Genomic DNA, 20197 nt, shown 5'->3' with positions numbered 1-20197 from the left:
CACTGTTAATTACCGGCCAAGGCACGAAGCGAACACTTCAAAGGTTGTATACGAACAAATTTAATATTTCAACAGGTATTCGTTTAAAAGTATGTTAATTACTTGAGTGGAATCGTTCATTTCGCATAAACCCGAAAAAGAAGAGTGACATTTCTTATAGCTCGACCTATCAGAGCGGTAATTTCAAATCAGTTGGAATACTATGGTGTTGCCAAAGTTAGTAGAAGTTGATATCAATGAAGTCAGCAAGGATTTAGAAGAAAACACCTCTATCATTAATGAGGATATCAACTTTGCATTAACCTGTGAGAAAATACCACTATCAATAATGTGGATCTCAACTTTGCACTAACCTGTGAGAACACAACTAATGCTTGCATACAGCACTCACTATTCAGATGAATAAATCATAATTATTGTTTATCTTTGGTTCACTTTATCCAAAAAAGTAACTATGTTAACAATTAGCAGGTTTAAAGTAAGTTATTGTTATTTAATATTTAATTAAATTTTTATGTATTATTACACATTAACTTATTTAATTACTTATTTAAGGAATGGTCCTATCTATATAAGGATTTTTACAGCTGTCGCCGCCTTCCTTCTTTCAGCCAACGTTTCCAGTCCTTTCTGTTCTGCCATTCTCCATCTCTAAGGTCTCGTCTTTCCATGGCCTCGTCCACTTCATCTCTCCATGATCTTCGGGGTCTACCTCTTTTCCTCCTTCCTATTGGGCTTCAATCCGAAATCTTTGCTATCCATCTTGTATGATCTGTTCTTCTCACATGTCCATACCAAATTAAACGTTTTTCTTCGATGTAACTGAGTATGTCTTGTTCTACTGTCATTCTTCGTTTTATCTCCTCATTTCTGATGTGATCCATTTTTGTCACTCTGCAGCTTCTTCTCATGAACTCCATTTCAGTTGCTGTGATTTTGGACCTGTTTCGTTTATTTATTACCCAATTCTCTGCTCCATAGGTCATTATACTGCGTACCAAGGTGTTATAAATTCTCTTCTTTGTATTTCTGGTAATCTGTCTATCCCACAGTACCCCGTTCATTTGTTTAATACATGTTCTTGTCTGTACTAATCTGCTGGTTATCTCTTGCTCGGTGGTTCTATTTTTTGAGAGTATTCCCTATTATCGTCCATTTCCACGTTTCTCACTGGTTCTTGCCCTGTTGTTAAATATTCGGTCTTTTCTAGATTTATTTCCAGTCCATTTTTTGTGTATTCCTTTTCTAATTTTCGGAGCATATAGCACAGATCATCTTCATCTTGAGCCGTTACCACTTGGTCATCTGCAAAGCTTAATGTGTACAAGAAGTTGTCCCGGATTGGTATTTCCATCCCTTCACATTTCCTTTTCCATGGTTTCAACATTTGTTTGAGAATGGGTAAGGTATGAAATCTATAAAAATTATTAAATGACAGCTGAATAAAAATACAAAGAATCAAAATATAATTCAGTTCTGCAAGATTAAAAAATAATAGATTTAATTTAAGTAAGTTAATAATGTCAGTTCTCTTATTGGGAGTATTCGCTTGTTTAACTATGTAACCCATTTCAAGAAACTGTCTTTTAGTAAAATTTCTTTTATTGCAAAGTTTATCTGTAACTTGAGGAAAGTACGGTAGTGAAGAATAATGGAATATTGACGTTATCAGAGGAGCCAAATGTGTTTGTGTAGTTTGCGGAGTTTGTATTATTAACAGTGTTATTTGAAATTGACCTTAATTCGTCACCATTAGATAAATCATTGATTGTGGAACCATAACTTTTTGAAAAAAGATATTTATTAATTAAAGAAGGGGGTAGAAGTTTTCAACAAGAATACTTTTAAGTAAAAGAAGGGATTCTCTTTGATTAACCGCATGTGATAACCTGTGTAACCTAAAACTAAGGTCTTGGATGGGGTTGATTTTATATTTAAATGGATGACAAGAATGGTAGATACGAAACCTGTTAGACGCCATGGGTTTCCTATACCAACCTGTAACCAAGGTATTGTTTGAACTTCTAAAAACACGCATATCCAAAAACGGTATGCACTTCGTGATGGAGTCCTCTAATTCACAAGTGAATTGCAAATGAGGATCAAAATTATTAAACAATGACAGGGTGGACCATGTCCTGTTCAGTGGTAAAGCTAGAATTGCGTCATCAACATAACGCTTAATAAAAGTGATTTCAAAATACAATATTCTTCTAACTATATCACTTATAAATACATATGAATTTCTAGAAAAACATGGAGAAATGTAATAGACGTATTCTACCATCGTTTAGCATACTGTCAAATTAACAACAGAGGAAATTTTGACTACGTGATTAGATAGACATTAATTAAGCAATGTAGTAAACTGTAATATGTTTAAATTTAGTTGTACCTAGTTAAACAAATAAAAAAAATATTGATATAATTATGCGTTTTTGGGCATATATTTTATTTTTTTAAAATGTTGCTGAGTACATAAAATCAAGAGCTTTGTATAAGGTTGATTTGGTATTGAAGTGGAGATTTTAATAAAGGTACAATATACAGGGTGCTGTATTAAAAAAAAACCAACGTGACTAATGATATCAGAAAAATGGTAAATCTGGCAACGTAACAAACATCAAGTTTTAAATCTGTATATTGCAAAATAGGTGTATATCTGTTTTTGTATAATCCGGCTTATCGAATTAGGTGTTTTCAGACTTTTGTTCCTCTCTCTCTCTCTCTCTCTCTATATATATATATATATATATATATATATATATATATATATATATATATATATATATATATATATATATATATATATATATATATATATATATATGTATATATATAATACAGATTAGTTTTTGTGCTTGTCATACTGCTGTTAATTAGTTTGTAAGTTAATCAGTGCGTTAAGTAATTGACTTGTTAATAAGTGGTCGGTTCGTTATCTTTATCATTATATTACCCTTTCTTCCGGTAGAAATGTATAAAAGTGTAATACCCAGCCACAAGCCCTATGGTTTGCTTGCCTTTTTGTTGTATACATCTTTAGTAGTGCTTACAAATTTTTCCAATTACGCTCCCTAATTATTGTGGAGTAATTCGTAGATAGAGTTATCGAATTCTTGTATAAAGTTGTTTTGCCATTTTTTTATCAACCTTTGTGTAGAATTAGAGTATGCTTAATTGGTTTTTACGTACAATTCATAATGAACTTATTTAATTGGACAAATGTTTCATGATATTGTTGGGAAAACGGAAAACACTGTATGAGAGGCGTATGTAACATTAAAAGAATCAGCTATAAAAATGGGTTAAATAATAAATACCAATAAAACGAAGTATACGAAACTAACTAAGCACGCAACCATAAATCCTACCACCACTTGTTATAGAAAATGACGACAGTGAAGAAGTGAAGGAATTATATAGTATATATATATATATATACCTGGGAGCGCTCCTTCACACTAAAAATAATACTACCGTAGAGATAAACCGCAGAATTTGCACGCCAACAGATGCTATTTTAGGCTCAATCTCTTCCTTAAATCTACAATTATATCGAGAAATACAAAATAAAACTCTACAAAACAATAATACGCCCAGTCCTAACAAATGGTTCAGAGACCTGGATTCTAACAAAGAATAATGAAAACATGTTAGGATATTTCGAAAGAAAAATACAAAGGGGAATCTATGGAGCAGTGAATGACAATGGAGTGTGGGGAAGACGATACAACTTCGAACTTTATAGAATATACCAGGAACCAGATATCGTAAAACTTATTAGGATAGAACGTCTGAGGTAGATAGGGCATGTAATGCAGATGGAACAAAATGACCCAGCAAGAAAAACGCTCCTTGATAGACTCAATAGTCAGAGAAGAAGAGTTCCTTGATAACATCGATGAAGACATGAGAAATATGGGAATGCATGCTTGGCGGAGGAAGACGATGGATAGGGACGACTAGAGAGAAATTTTTACTACAAACTGTAAATGTTTCTTCGAAGGTAAATAAACAAACTGTAAATGTTTATTTACCCAGCTCAATTTGCCTTGGGTAAATCGCGTCCTTCTTTTTAAATTGTTTTCTCTGTAAATCTCTTAAGTTCTTATTTAACGCATTTCGAATTCTATCTCAAAAAATACACAATCCAATTGTTTGTTTTTATTGCCAGATACCTCTGCCGATAAGTGAAATAAATTAAATCGCTGACTCGGAGATTTATTTTACCAGGAAAAGATCATCTATGCTTAAGAACAAGAAATTCAGTTGTAGCCAGACAGTCAGTTAGCGAGGTGGTACCGAGAATTTGTCCCGGTACTGGCGACGAGTCTTCATCGGGGTAGCGAGAAGGTTCGTTGGACCTAGAATTGGTTCGAATTAGCGGCGTTCTACTCCGCCGATAGAGGCTGGAGGCCATTTGCCAGAAATGTCTGGCAGTACTGTTAAAAATAGTTTGTTGTAAATAAAATATTATGAAGTAAATTAAAGTATTTTGTAACCCTGTAAGAAAAAAAAACAAGAAATGAAGATTAAGTAAGTGCATAATTTTAATTTGTGGTGAAAGCATAATTCACTGTACGATTTTACCTTTTTATATCCTGCTATAGCAGACTTAATTACTATCCTGAATATTTCCTGATCATGGTCAATACAAAAGGAACGACACTCGTCATTATTTTTATTGTCTTTAACATATCATGTACTTAGAGTCAGTGCTTCTTCTTCTTATAGTGCCATCTCCCTATGGAGGTTGGCAATCATAATGGCTATTTTTATTTTTGAACTTGCTGCTCTAAACAAATCAATCGATCTGCATTGATACCAATCACGTAGATTCTTCAACCATGAGTTCTGCTTTCGGCCAACAGATCTTCTTCCTTCGGCCAACAGAGTCAGTGCAGTGTTGTAGTATTTTTTTGAATCAGGTGTTTTCCTTTAATTTATTTTGCATTTTTATTAACCATTGTTTTTTATACAACACTAAATTTATATGAAGATAGTAATAAGGGATAAGTTCCCTTAACTACATATGATATGAAATGACCAAGGTAAATACATATTTTACTAGTTCATCGGGAGAAATAATATTTAACTTTTTATAAATATGTATGTGTTAAAGTCTTAACATACCACCAATAATACCTCAATATTTTGTTAAAATTATTAATAAGACACATAAATATATTCTATTTAGTTTCGATATTTCTAAACTGAAATAAAACGAGTTTTTTCTCTCGTTCAGAGTCCCGCTAAAAACAGGTTGCTTCTTTTGGTATCAAACACATTTTGATATCATTTTACCGCCGATTCTCTTCTTCTCAATATAAAAAGGTATCATTTTTACAACCACAACACGTCATAAGTGTTTTTTATTCGTACCAACCGCCTCGCTATTTTCTTACAAAAAACAAGTTTTTTATCTACCTAGAACTGGGCCAACAATTTTTATGTGTACTCGAAACTCGTAAAAGGGCCATAAATCTTTTAGTTTTATTATTTTTATCATTATGCAGTTTCTTCGTACATGTATAGAAGAAGTGGCTTTTTAGCGACCACCGTTTGAGACCTTTAAAGTTCGTTAAAACCGTTAAAAAATTGGCAGTTGGTTTTTCCGAGAAAAGGTTGAATCAAAGCGGCATTCAGAGACTTCGTTCCCAGTGCTCCTACTGGACAGTAGTGTAACGTTAGAAACGTCACATCTTTATATTCAAATAATAATATTTTAATTTCTGTATTATATTATTAATACCTTCAGTTTCTTTTTTACTATTTTTTCTTCAAAAAAATAGTTGGCGCCTTCTCTCTTTCTTTCCGTTAAAACAAATATTCGCCCTCTCTCCTTCTGTCCGGTAGACTAAATATTCTGTTCTATGTTGACAGAAGAGGTAATTTCATCATAGACATACGTCCTATGACATCTGTGCTATATTTCATTGTAGTCGCTCCCTACTTTTTGTTAATTAGCTTTCAAATGTGGTGGGATATTTTTTTGTCTGTAATTGAAATTTATAAAAGAAGGTAAGAATTATGGTAAGGTTCATTTTATGGTCTGCAGAAATCTCTTGGGTTTGTTGGATAATTTATTGGATAATTCCTGGAATATTTTATTAGATAATTTCTGAAATAGTTTATGGAATTTATGGAGTGACGTGGGACTAAACAACTGCAGCTGTCTTCAAGACCTACCCACATGCTCTGAAGGCAGCAACAGGACCTACCCGTATAATTTAAAGGCAACATATTAATAGGAGCAAGTAACCACATATATACCATAAGTACCAATTCTAAATCTGTTTGTTGTAAAGTTTCAGGCAGGGTTTGTTTTTGCAAACTACTTAAATATTCGAGACAAAAAATTGTTGAGAACAATAAAAGTACGCAAGACTGCATACCTTGGACACATACTGACGAATGGTATAGTCTTCTGCAGGTCATCATGCAGGGTAGAGTCGATGACAAAAAGGGAATAGGTAGAAAGAGGAAGTCATGGCTGCGAAATATTCGAGACTGGACAAACATGACTGTAGACGAATTATTCCACGTTGCAAAAGACAGAGAAACTTTTAGAAATGTGGTCGCCAACCTCCGTTAATGGGGACGGCATAGGAAGAAGAAGAACTTAAATATTATTTTTTATGTTGAATGAATATGATTAGTTAAATCATTGTTTTATTTGTTACCAGCTAAATTTTCATTGTTTAATTTACAGTTTAAGATGAGAAGGATTCACACTTGAAGTAGGCGAAGCATAGACGATAAGCTCCCGTAGTTGATTGAGGTAATATTTTATAATAGTATTTTAATTCTCTTTGGTAGTATTATCGTTACAGTAGTTACTTCAAGACTCCTCTCTCAAACTTCACCACCGGTTTTCGTGTCGGACAGTTCACATTCAAGATTGTGTCCTCGATCTTCAAGCAGGATAATTCTCACTTGCACCTGACTTCGTTCTCTCAAGTTTTGTGCAAAAATACACGCTCTCTACGTCAACCTTACCTTCGTACACAGCAGAAAAATAAATAGTTTAGTGTTAGTCAAATATTTTGGAACCGACAATGTTTTGTAACTAAAGTGCAACATAAAATAAAGTGCCCTTAAATTCAACAAGCATTATTATTACCATTTCGACTTATAAATTGTTGCGACGAAGGATTATTTAATCCAAGTCTACATATTTAGCCAGTCCCAACGTCTGGCCCGCTTCTTGTGTTGTAGAAAGGAGACAATCTCAACAGTATGTTTGAAGATACGACGTCTGAGGTGGATAGGGCATGTAATGCGGATGAAACAAAATTATCCAGCTAGAAAAAAGTTTCTTGATGGACCCATTGGTCAGAGAAGAAGAGGAAGACCCAGAACAAGGTTCCTTGATAACATCGCTGGAGACATGAGAAATATGGGAATACGTGCTTGGATATGGATCGGGATGACTGGAGAGAACTTCTAGAGGAGCCTAGGACCCACGCAGAGTTGTAAAGCCATAATTATGATGATGATGTTTGAAGGTATCATTTGGTAACAGACATTTTTGTTAAGCTGTTTTTAAAATGTAGCCAGCAATAAACATAATTAGTAGGTAATGGTATTATTTTTGTCTCAAAAACAAAACATAACATAACAATTAACAAAACTCATAACAAAATTATCCAGCTAGAAAAACGTTTCTTGATGGACCCATTGGTCAGAGAAGAAGAGGAAGACCCAGAACAAGGTTCCTTGATAACATCGCTGGAGACATGAGAAATATGGGAATACGTGCTTGGATATGGATCGGGATGACTGGAGAGAACTTCTAGAGGAGCCTAGGACCCACGCAGAGTTGTAAAGCCATAATAATGATGATGATGTTTGAAGGTATCATTTGATAACAGACATTTTTGTTAAGCTGTTTTTAAAATGTAGCCAGCAATAAACATAATTAGTAGGTAATGGTATTATTTTTGTCTCTACTAAATTAATCTTCTCTTGAACAGCAGATAAATTTTAATAATTTTCAATAAAGGCCGCATAAGTCAAGTGTAATTGCTCTGTGTGAAATCCTCTGACATAGAATTCTGAGTTCTAATGTCATTCAGCGAAAAGATAAGGTAGCCTCCTTTTTCCTTTTTGTTTACTTCAGTTTTTTCTACTTTTCTTTAAGATAGTACCGTATCTGCTTTCAGTATCCCTTAGTTAGCGATATAAACCTACGTCCGAACGCTCGCCGTTGTATCCCTCAAAACACTTGAAAGCCGGTTGCATAGTAAACGTCTGTAAACCTGGAATTCCTCGTCTATCTTGAATTTCAAGACTAAACTTCTTCTTGGATTAATTTTCATGTTACCCATCGTAATACCCAACTTCTGGACATCATTCCTTCCCATACAGATTTATTTACATTACAAGTAAAAGTAGTGAATAGTATTGGTTGGCGAATATAACAAAATAAACGAATATATTGCTTATACATATTTTATCTTTTGAGTGACACAAGGTGTCTTATGTTTGTTTAAGTGCCTTTAAGTTCCAACACATGCGTATTGTTAAAAAACAAAGAGGGTTTGTTATAAAATGTCGGACAGAAAGGATAGCTTCTTGTCAGACGACGAATAAAAAATTATACTTGGTAAAAAATATATATTTTACATAAAAATATAAGTGGCTTTTCCATTTGGGAATCCAGTGCGTTTCGTGTAAGTTTTGTTTGTGAAATAAAGGTTTTATTGTGAAAAGTTGCCTAAATTATTCCTAGCATTCCAACCAGCAAAGTTTCTTTAATGTTGAAAAAACACAAAAGTATTTTACATATAGCAATAATAAAAATATTACAAACATTTTTATATATCTTATTATTTATATCTGCTTTTATAAGTTAATATGTCTAAAGTACTAACCTGTGATTTCTAAGAATATCCTGTGCTTCGTAAACTGCTCCCCTAAAAGTAAGGCTTTTTCCCATAGACAGACTTATTAAAGCACAACATCCACCTCTATCAGTCTTAGCCAAATGTTTTCTGACATATTTGAAGTAGAGATGCTCTAGAAGAAGCAAAAGTGCTGCTAGTAATATTCCGGACATTAGTAACAAAAAGGCTGACAAGAACTGCTCCAGAGCTAGAGGATCAGAACTTTTATGTTCTTGTTTGCCAGGTTTACAAACACCAGTCATCCAGTAGCGACGCAAACGTTCCAAGTCACCGTTTTCCCGAAAATCTAATAACCTAAAACAAATATTTTATGCTATTTATATTTAAACTACGCTGTTTATATTTAAGTCGCAGAATTGTAATCGTCTTTAAAATCAGCAAAGAAGTTATATGTTAATAAGGAATGGGGCAATAAAAAAAACAATCCAAGAACTTCAAAACAATTTAAAGAAATTATTTGCAGTAAATATTTTTTAAAGTTTATTTTATGGCTTGGACTATCGATTATACAGCCATTAATGTAATAAACACTTTGTCCCATATTGTACACAGAACACATTAATTATTTTCTAAAATATAAACATTGTCAAGAATTGAATATCTCATAATCAATTTAACTATAATCTCATTTTGGTTATGAACTTTTCCGACATGTTTCCTCTTTATATTTATTTATGATATTTTCCCTTTTTGTACAGTTTAGTAATATTTAGTAATGTAGTAACTTTTTTTGTGAAAATTTCTTTTCTACCTTTATTCGTTTTTTTTCTCCATTCTGATCTCTCTTATTATGTGTGACCATCCTGGGTGACAAATATTATGACTGTCCAAATTAACTTTAGAAGTAAAATTTAATGTTTTGTTTATAGATTAGGTAGGTACTCTATCTTTAAAAGAATATTTTTTATATCAGATAATAATCTGTTTTTATTGCAACAAATATTTTTTTGTATCTGATAGAATCTGTTTTTGATGCAACAAATTATCATTTTTCATAAATTATCTCCTCTTTTTCAGTGCTTACTTTAATTTCTTTTAAATACTTTGCACCCACTCTATACCTCCAGCATGTATTAAACACCTAGGAATGTCTATATAACACTGCTCTTTTACCTGATTAATACTAAGGATGGGATAGAAGGTATATTAATCAGAAAAAATCAAAATATACCTAAACCTTGCATAATAGACAGGCACATTTTGGAACAGGTGAGCATATTTAAGTACCTGGGATATTGAATCTAGAAGAGTCTAAATTCTGATCTAAAAATAAGATCGATAATAGAACAGGTCAGAACATTTTTCCAAAAAGACACACAGCTGAACTGTGTAACGATGTGCATCGCCAGGCATCGCTACATCCTGTCAACAGTCTGTACACGCATTCCCACCGCTGAGTCCCACTTCCATCGATGCGTGCTAGAGGAGATGGAAGGCCGACAACCGTATAAAACAGCATACGCCACAGGAGAGAATCTACGCCACAGGAGAGAATTCTACCAGTGTTGATCTGGTAACCACTCCACGGGCCCTAGGCTGTAGACTGAAGGCCAACCGCTTCTTCTTAAGTGTTAATCTAACGGCAGTTCCTTATTGGTCCTAGGGTACGTCCAAGATGAATGCTGACAGACTGTCTGACTCCTAGCGGCGGGTAGGATATGACCATTATGAATGCTGGTTTTCAGCGCCGACAATTCAGCATTGAACTTAAAAGAGAACATGCTGCAGCTCTTTTGCTGCTTAGTGACAATGTTAAAACCAATTATGAGGGAAACACATTAAATTAATAAGTTAAGACATATTTACGTTAAGTTCAGACACCTTTTTCTGCAATTACTTGCAGACGAAAACCGATTTTTCGAATATTTCAGAATGAATCGGCACATCTTTTATTTATTTTGTCAAAAATTAAACACAAACTTACAAAGATCTAGGCAAATTACCACAAAACCACTTATCGGGGTAAGATACCTGAAACCAGAATGGAACGTTTATTTTGGTAAACGTATGAGTCAGATTAGTAGCGCGCTGGTGCATTTTGCACCACATACCCGCGTATACGAAGGATTCTTTGAACACCGACTCAGTGAGGATCTCTCTAACGCCGAAAACCAGCATTTATCTTGGACATACCTTTACAGTGTTGATCTGAGGCAGACCTATTCTGTGTGCGACTATTACTCATTTTCTGATTGTTACCAGACCGAGTGTTGATCAATCCGTCTACCTCTAACCCGTCTCTCCTTTTCTTTGTCGAGTGTGTATTAACGCACCCTAATTGTGTAATTGTCAATAGTAATACCACTAGTGATTCAATTTTCGCGATTAGTCTGTCGATTTACTTCTAAACGAAACTGAGTTGCTTAAAAACACCACGAGTCAGTAGGACGAGTGGTGTTTTCTTTAAGAAACTCAGTTGAGTTTAGAAATAAAAGACAGACTTATAAGCTAAATTAAATCACGAGTGGTATTTTATTAGACTATTTCATGAACAAAGTGATAGGTCAAAAATTCAGTAGAATGAGAGGAAGGAATTTAGTTAGTCTTTCGTTGTTATTTTCTGCATCTAATTTGTAGTTGCGATCCACACAGAACATCATAATATTGTCTCCATATATAAGATTTATATTTTCTTGTGTTACTCGGTATATTTTCTTCAATGTTTTGGTTTATAACTTCGTTTGAAGTACCACCAAAACGACTCATTTTGACGTATACAGTTACAATAATTTGTTTGGCGAATGTCAAACTTTGCTTTGCGATCGGTATCCGTGGTTACGTCGTTGAAAACACGAAGCTGATAGACCAATCAGAATTGAAAGACAGTTGGTGTTTTCGCGATAACACAAGCTGTCTTTGGTTTGTGATTGGTCAGATTATGTGAAAATTTTAAGATGAGTGAAATAGTCGTTACAATTTTATGACATTAATTTTATTTTATTTTTCACAAAGATTAAACGGTGGAATTATCGATCCGTGCGTCGATACCGTCGCCGTAGGATTGGAATTTAAATTTTTTACATATCATCTGGAATATAATTTTATTTTGGTATTTATTTGTTTTATATATTCTTATTTTAATTAAACTCAAGTTTTAATGAGTCTGCTGTCTAAAAGAGCTGGCCGTCACAACCGTGAACCCTTAAAACATAAACTTTTAAATTTTAGGCCTTTAAAATATGGATCTACCGGAGGATCCTCAAAAAAATACTATCATGGCTAAGAAGCATCCGACAATGGACAGGGCTAAATTTTAAACAGTTAATAAAAATAGTTAAATACAGAGAGAAGTTTGCAATTCTAGTAGCCAACCTCTATTGAGGAGAGGGTACAAAAAAAAAGAAGAATACTAAGGATGTATATATGCCTATCTTTTCAAATAAAATGCAATTCTTATATTCTGTCTTATAGATTTCCTAATCTAATTAAATATTTTCCTGCGAGTAATATATAGTAGAATATATACGATATTGGAGGAGAGAACTAGCAAAACTTAGTTCGGATTTAGGAGTGGCTTGGGTACAAGAGAAGCCTGGTCAGTATACAAGTACTGATACAGAGATGCATAGATATGAATCGAAATGTATGCATCTGTGCAATAGATTTTAAAAAGGCTTTTTAAACAATTAGAAATCTATACAAGTGGCAAAAAGGAAAGCTGAACAGGAACTGTCGGATAAAATAAATATAAAAAGAGGAGTGAGACAAGGCTGTATACCCTCGTCTCTACTTTTAAACTTGTATTCAAAGGAAATATTTAAGGAAACCTTAATAAAGACAACAGAAAAATGAATGGTGTAAACGTGAATAATATTAGATATGCTAGCTAATTGCGGAGAAGACCTTCAAAAGCTAATGTACAAAATAAAACAAACCTGTCATCAGAATGGATTAAAACTCAATGAAAACTAAATATATATTAGCTAAGTAATACAATTATATACATTATGACGGTATAAAAGTCGAAGATGATGTACTAGAAAGAGTAGAGAAACTCAGATATCTCGGCAGTAATATTAATGCTGGGATCCAACCGTGGAAATTAAAAGTTGAATAGAACAAACGCGAGCTGATTTTGTAAAAATGAGGAACCTACTTTGCATCCACAATCTTACTACTGACCTTTGCATTAGAATGATGTATTACTATATCTTTCTAGTGCTGTCGTTAGAATGGAAGCGTAGACTCTAACAGGACTTTTTAACACCACGGTATATATATATATATATATATATATATATATATATATATATATATATATATATATATATATATATATATATATATATATACCGTGGTGTTAAAAAGTCCTGCATCACGTAACCACCTTATAGTTTTTGAGGTTTAACACAAGAGTTTTGTATATTTTCGCTAATTCATTTTAAGTTTGTGCTTGTAATTAGCATTATCGGTATACTTACTAATGTTTTTTTTTAATTACTAGCTCAAAATAATCTGATTAAAGGGATTTCCCATAATCCGAGAAAATTATGAGGTGATTAATTCGTTAAAGTACTATTAAATTGAATCTAAATGACAAATTTGTTATTTGAAACCCTAACAGATTTATTCGCTCTTTGATTTTTGACAAAAAGGTCAAAATGTCATCCCAGACCAAACAAACTAAATTATCGGACGAAAAGCGTTTTGAAATTACCTTTCACCATAAAAACGACAAATCTAGTCGCGAAATAGCATCCCCAGTAAATTGTAATCAATCTACAGTAATTAGAGTCATTAAGAAGTAAGCTTAAAAGGGAAAAATCGACGACAGACCGCGTAGTGGCCGACCAAAGAAAACTTCTGTTCGGGATGACGCTGCGTTAAGGAGAACCAATCTGGCAGACAGAAGCCTTAATTCCACCCAATGGACGAAGCTGTGGTCTGAATCTACAGGTGTAAGCGTGTGCACTTGTACTGTGAGAAAAAGACTGCTTAGTTTTGGACTTAGAGGACGTAAGGCACGGAAAAAACCACTGCTTTCAGAAAAGCAAATATTGCCCAGTTTAAAATGGGCCAAGGAACATCGAATCTGGACAGCAGAGCAGTGGCAGAGGGTACTGTTTAGTGATGAATCCACTTTTAATATTAATAATCATGCTGAAAATGCCTACGTCAGAAGACTTCCTGGTGAAGATTTTTCTCCAAAATGTGTTCTTCCCACAATTAAACATCCAACCTCCGTTATGAGGTTGCATGTCCGCTCGAGGAGTTCGTCGCCTACACGTTGTCCCTGGGATGATGAATGCTACCAAATACATTGAGGAATACAAAAATTTATTTTTCAGGATGATAATGCTCCTTACCATAAAGCAAAATTGGTTAAAGCTTGGATGGAGAGTAATGAAATTGATAGGATGGACTGGCCAGCGCAATCCCCGGACCTCATCGAGAATTTGTGGCAAAGGATATCAAATATCATTTCCAAAAGCAAACCCACAAATAAAACGAAATTAATCGAATCTCTAATCCACGCTTGGAACAACTGTATTTCCATGGAGGAACTGCAAAAATTAATAAATTCCATGCCCAAAAGATGTGTGAATAATAATAAATTCCATGTGATGTACAATATCGTCTTGATGTAAATAGCCTAATTTTTGTAATATTGAATAAAAAATTTTCCGAACTACATTTTTTTTATTAATCAAAATTTCTGCTGTGTTTCCATTTTATAATATTGTGTGTTTAACTGCTTGTTTGATGTAGATAGTAAATGGTTAAAAAATATTGAAGGTAAATGCCTGAAACTTCTATTTTCATGTATTTGGTAAGGTGATGCTGGACTTTTTAACACCACTGTATATATATACACGCAAAGTTCCATTTACAAATTTACGAGAAAGTGGGTGCGGTAAAATTATACAATGGTAATTTGGCGAGTTTTTGAGGAAAACTCAAGTAACTTTTCGTATCTAAGTGAGTTAAAAACTAAAAACTCGATTTTTAAAAGATGTATCACTTTATGAATACATGACATGTAAAATGTAAAAGTACTGATGGAATTACAACTGTTATGTTTATGTTTTTCTACAAAAGATCAAGTTTGGATATTCTTTACTTTTATGTGTGTTGTAAGTTTTACAATGATCAATTTTATTTCTTAATTTATAAATTCATTAACTTTGAGTTAGTTATCATTATTTCTATATTATAGAAATAATGATAACTAACTCAAAGTTAATGAATTTATAAATTAAGAAATAAAATTGATCATTGTAAAACTTACAACACACACAAAAGTAAAGAATATCCAAACTTGATCTTTTGTAGAAAAACATAAACATAACAGTTGTAATTCCATCAGTACTTTTACATTTTACATGTCATGTATTCATAATTAAGTCATATTTTATTACCATATATTATATGGTAATAAAATATGACTTAAAATACCTATATTACTTAACACAAAACATACATATAGAAACAAATTACACCTTTAATTAGTAAACGAGTAATACAAATTCTTGGTTGAATTTAGCTAGGTTGTTGTACATGTACATACTTAATAAAACAGGCATACGGCTTATCGTGCTTCTGAAAAAGTTGTACAGTGCTCCACCAAATTAGCTGAATACTATTTTGACCGATGCATTTCTCAAACAAGATATTATGTAAATTAATATAAAATAAATAAATATATCGTTAATATGTCTACTATTCTTATCAATAAAAAGAAGAAGTGCGATGCATCTAATGAAACATGGAAACATACTAGGATCTGATAATTTTCACTCAGAATGTCTAATACTGACGAAGGAATTAAATAGTTAACAAGAATATTCAATTGTGTTTATGAGACAGATATAACTTGTTTTAAATTAATGCTTATAGTAGCTTTATGTAGAGCTGGTTTTAAAAAAGGTGATAGCTCTAGACAATTTTCAGCTTGAGTTTTAAATACATGAATGTTTTGGTTTGTTTCCGTAATTTTTATTTCTGAGATTCTTAAGCCTGGATCTGACAGAACGTGGAGAAGCGTTCTTCATCGGCGAAGAGAAATAAAAAATACTTATTAGAAAAGGACAAAATCTAAAGATAGGAACGCAATGTGGAATACAGCTTTTTCCCTTAATATTTGTAGTTTACGATTCCTGAAATAGGGCAAAACTGTCTATTTACGTTGAGTGTGCTGTCCCGTCATATGTCAGGAAATCAACACGATTCAAAGAAAGTTGGAAGCTGACGTATGGCACATTACTTACCTCTCCAACACTTTCGACGCGACTAGAGACAGGTACGGTCAGTGTCGTTGTACTTTTACTATCTAGTGGTCTAACGAAGTTGCGTTGGAATTTTTATCATATATAAATTACTCCACTTACTAAAATTTTATACCAGTCGACAAAATTAAACTAAACCTTCAATCTCGATAGGACACGCCTTGTTAGTGTAGTTATCAAAAAGTAAATATTTATTAATTTTACATTTACACTAACATGGGAGTTGTGGCAACGCTGCGGTCAAGCGTATGAAGTGCAATTGGCTTGCTCCTGCATTAAACCCGAAAATCGAGAGGTGCAGAGTGAAATAATTGTGTCAAAGCAGCAATAAGTGTGTGTAAAGTTACAACGCGTATCGCAGTGTGAATAAACCGACAGTAAGTGGCTAATTATTAACAATAATAAGCAAAATCAGTTGTTCCGATACGAACAGTTTTTGTTGCTTAATTTAGCGATAAGAGCAAAAGAACTAATTCGACCTCGGGATTATGACCGGTAGAAAAGCGGCGTTGCCGTAATGCAAAAATAGTAAAGAATTTAAAGAGAACAGAATTATACAATTTATTGTGAAGAAAACTGTAGCTTAATAGAAGACCGATCGATAAAAGCAAGACTTACGACGGGTTGACCGGGGTCTACTTTTTACGCGATTGGGTAGTTGAACTAAGTCAAGATCACGAGCACAATTAGAAAGCAATGAGTAGTGAAGACGAGTGCACCACGGATGAGGGCAAAAGAAGGAAAGGCTCACAAACATTTGGTTTTGGAAAGTGCGCAAAAACTAAAAGATCTCCAGACATAAAAGAGAAAAAAGAAGATAACTCAGGAAAAATAATGGATATGATCCAAGGCTTGCAACGATTTATAGAAGCAGAAATGAAGGAAATAAAACAAGAACAAAAAAAAATGTCTAACAGAAATTCAAGAGCTGAAAAAGGAAAATACGCAAATCAGGAAAGAAAATCAAGAGATCAAGAAAGATCTTATACAAGCAATGGACAGAATTGAAAGACTTGAGAACGAGAAAAGAAGAAATAATGTAGTAATTCAGGGACTACCAATAGAAACAAATAACGTAGAAATAGTGAAGAGCAATATGCAAAGATTTATAAGTACGTACCTGAACATTGAGATTGAAATAGAAAGAGCAATTAAAATAGGAGGAAAGACCTGTTTATTGGAACTAAAAGATAGTAACCAGAAATATACACTTATGAACAATAAAGCCGAACTAAGAAATATTAGAGAACACAAAGTATATATAAATGATGATATGAGCGAACAGCAGAGAATTATTCAAAAGAAATTAGAGCTAAAGCTAAGGAAGAAAAGAGTAAAGGGAATACAGTCCAAATGGGGTTTCAAAAACTTATTATAAATGGAGAAGTATGGACGTGGAACAGGGAGATGAAGGCTCTCAATAAATCCAGAAAGAAATAGCAGACCATCAGCCAAATAGAACTGATCAACATAGAATAACAAACAAGGCGAGAATAAGGTTTAACGATATAATTGAATTGAACAAAAAAGAAAACTGTAGCAAAGAAAATTTAATACAAGATCAAGGTGCAAATAGACTACAAACGTACATAAAAATGGCTACGTGGAACGTCAGAAGCCTCAATGGAAAAGAGAAAGAATTAATAGATAAATTTGACAAAGCACAATTAGATTTTTTGGCAATCACGGAAACTAAGAAGAAAGGTCAAGGAATGGATGAATTGGATAAAGAACATGTATTTTTGTACAGTGGAGTCAGTACCGATAGTAGAGCGGCAGAAGGTGTAGGATGCCTAATGAGAGCAAGCTATATGTCATATGTTAAAAATTGGAAATTTATATCACAAAGAAATTTAAAGATAGAGATAACACTAGATAATTCAGAAATAACAACTATATTAGTCACATATGGCCTTAATGATGACGAACCATTGAAAGTTAAAGAAGAATATTGGGAAGAGCTCAATGATGCTATAGAAAATGTAAAAGGTAGAATAGTCATTCTAGGCGATATGAATAGCAGAGTTGGTAAAAGAGACGATGATAACATAGATATTTTGGGTATGCAGGGGGAAGATACAAGAAACGATAATGGAAGAAGGATGATAGACTTTTGCATGGAGAATAATTTGATTATCACCAACACATTTTTTGAACACAAGGATATACACAAGTTCACGAGAGAAGTCAGGAGCAGAAATGAAAAATCAATTCTAGATTATGTTCTCATTAATAGAGAATTTAGGAAAGCGGTCACTGATGTCAGAGTTAAAAGAGGTCCGGAAATCTATAGTGACCACTATCTGGTAATGGCAAAGATAAGATTACCTCAAAAAAACCCTAAAACCACTAAACAAAGAACGAAAAATAATAAAGTGAACGAGAATATTAAAAACTATAAACTAAATGACCAAAAAGTCGCGGCCATGTTCAAAAGTAAAATAGAAGAAAAACTAGCCAAATTAACTAATGCACATAGTACTGACAACTTACAGGAAACTTGGAAACAATTTAAAGAAACCATCGTGACGACAGCCAAAGAAACGTGTGGAATAAACCATGTAAACAGAAATAAGAAGCAAACACGATGGTGGGACGATGAATTAAAAGCCCAAATAAAATATAAAAAACAGAAATGGAAAATATACTTAAACAAGAAAACAGAAAATAGTTACGAAGAATATAAACGACAAAGAAAGGTGGTGAAAGAAATGGTACTGACGAAGAAAAAAAAAAGCCTGGGATGAGTTTGGAATGAAGATGGAGGCAGATAGTCGGGGTAACCAAAAATTGTTTTACAAGGCACTAAAGACGCTAAGAAAAGGTAAAGAAACAACGATGAAACAGGTGAAACGTAAAGACGGCACACTGATTATCAGACCAAATGAGATTATGGAAAGATGGAGACAATACTTCAGCGAACTCCTATCACCAAGACAACCGAAAGAGGAAACTGTAATGATAGAAGTAGAAGGAGAACATGGACAAGAAAATTATATTCAAATAGAAGAAGTCAAAGAAGCAATTATTAATACAAAGAGAGGTAAATCAGCTGGTCATGACAAAATCACTGCTGAAATGTTAAAGACAATGGGACCGAAAGGAGTTGAATTTTTAACCAAAATTATGAACATGGCTTGGAACCGATGTACAGTCCTCGAAGATTGGAGAATTGGCATAATACTACCAATCTTTAAGAAAGGAGACCCAAGTTCTTGTGAAAATTATAGAGGAATTAATCTACTCAGTATCGTCTCCAAAATATATGAAAGCATCCTAGAAAAGAAATTAAGACACATCGTTGAACCATATCTGGATGAAGTACAAAGTGGGTTTAGGAAGGGACACAGTACGCAAGACCATATATTTACGTTGAAACAAATAATTGAGAAAGCTAGAATAAAGAACACAGACATATATATGGCATTTCTAGATATAGAGAAAATCATTTGACAGAGTGTCCCAAGAAGCAGTTTGGAAAAGTCTGCAAAATAGAAATATTGACCATCAACTAACAGGTGCTATCAAAAGTTTGTATCAAAATAACAAGAGTTATGTACGTAAGGATAACTTGGAATCAGAGATGTTTGCAATAAACGAGGGTCTAAGACAAGGAGGTGTTATGAGCCCCACACTGTTCATATTGATTATTGACGACATAATTAAGGAAACAAAAGCAAGTATACACAAAGTACATATCGGATATAGTAAACTACGACCGGTTGATATAGCTGAGTGTGCATTCGCAGATGATCTCATGTTATGCGCTTCCAACGAGAGGGACCTCCAGAAAAATATAGATAGATGGAATAATGAGCTGGCAATTAGAAACATGAAGATTAATGTTAAGAAAACCAAGGTGATACTAATAGCGAAAACTAACCGAAATGTTAACATAGAAATTAACCAACAACTCATAGAACAAGTAGATGCATTCAAATACCTAGGGGTTACAATAGACAGAGAAGGTACCATGCAGAATGAAATAACAGAAAGAATAAGTAGTGCTTCAAAAGTGTACCATAATCTTAGTAGAGCATTCATAGGTAAACCTGAAAT

General features: G+C 33.5%; 1 protein-coding gene across 1 annotated transcript in view; it reads right to left on the bottom strand.

Moving 5' to 3' along the window:
* Positions 1-20197, bottom strand: part of Nmdar2 (glutamate ionotropic receptor NMDA type subunit 2) — a 642550-nt gene that overhangs the window by 92268 nt on the left and 530085 nt on the right. The window contains exon 10 of the mRNA XM_072534844.1: positions 8880-9206. Within this exon, the coding sequence (XP_072390945.1) occupies positions 8880-9206 (327 nt within the window). The remainder of the gene's footprint in view (positions 1-8879; positions 9207-20197) is intronic.

This window comes from Diabrotica undecimpunctata, chromosome 6 (genome assembly GCF_040954645.1).
Source record: "Diabrotica undecimpunctata isolate CICGRU chromosome 6, icDiaUnde3, whole genome shotgun sequence".
In the NCBI taxonomy this organism is placed as follows: Eukaryota; Metazoa; Arthropoda; class Insecta; order Coleoptera; family Chrysomelidae; genus Diabrotica; species Diabrotica undecimpunctata.
The sequence above is the reverse complement of the archived record's forward strand: the minus strand, read 5'-3'. Positions and strand labels throughout refer to the sequence as shown.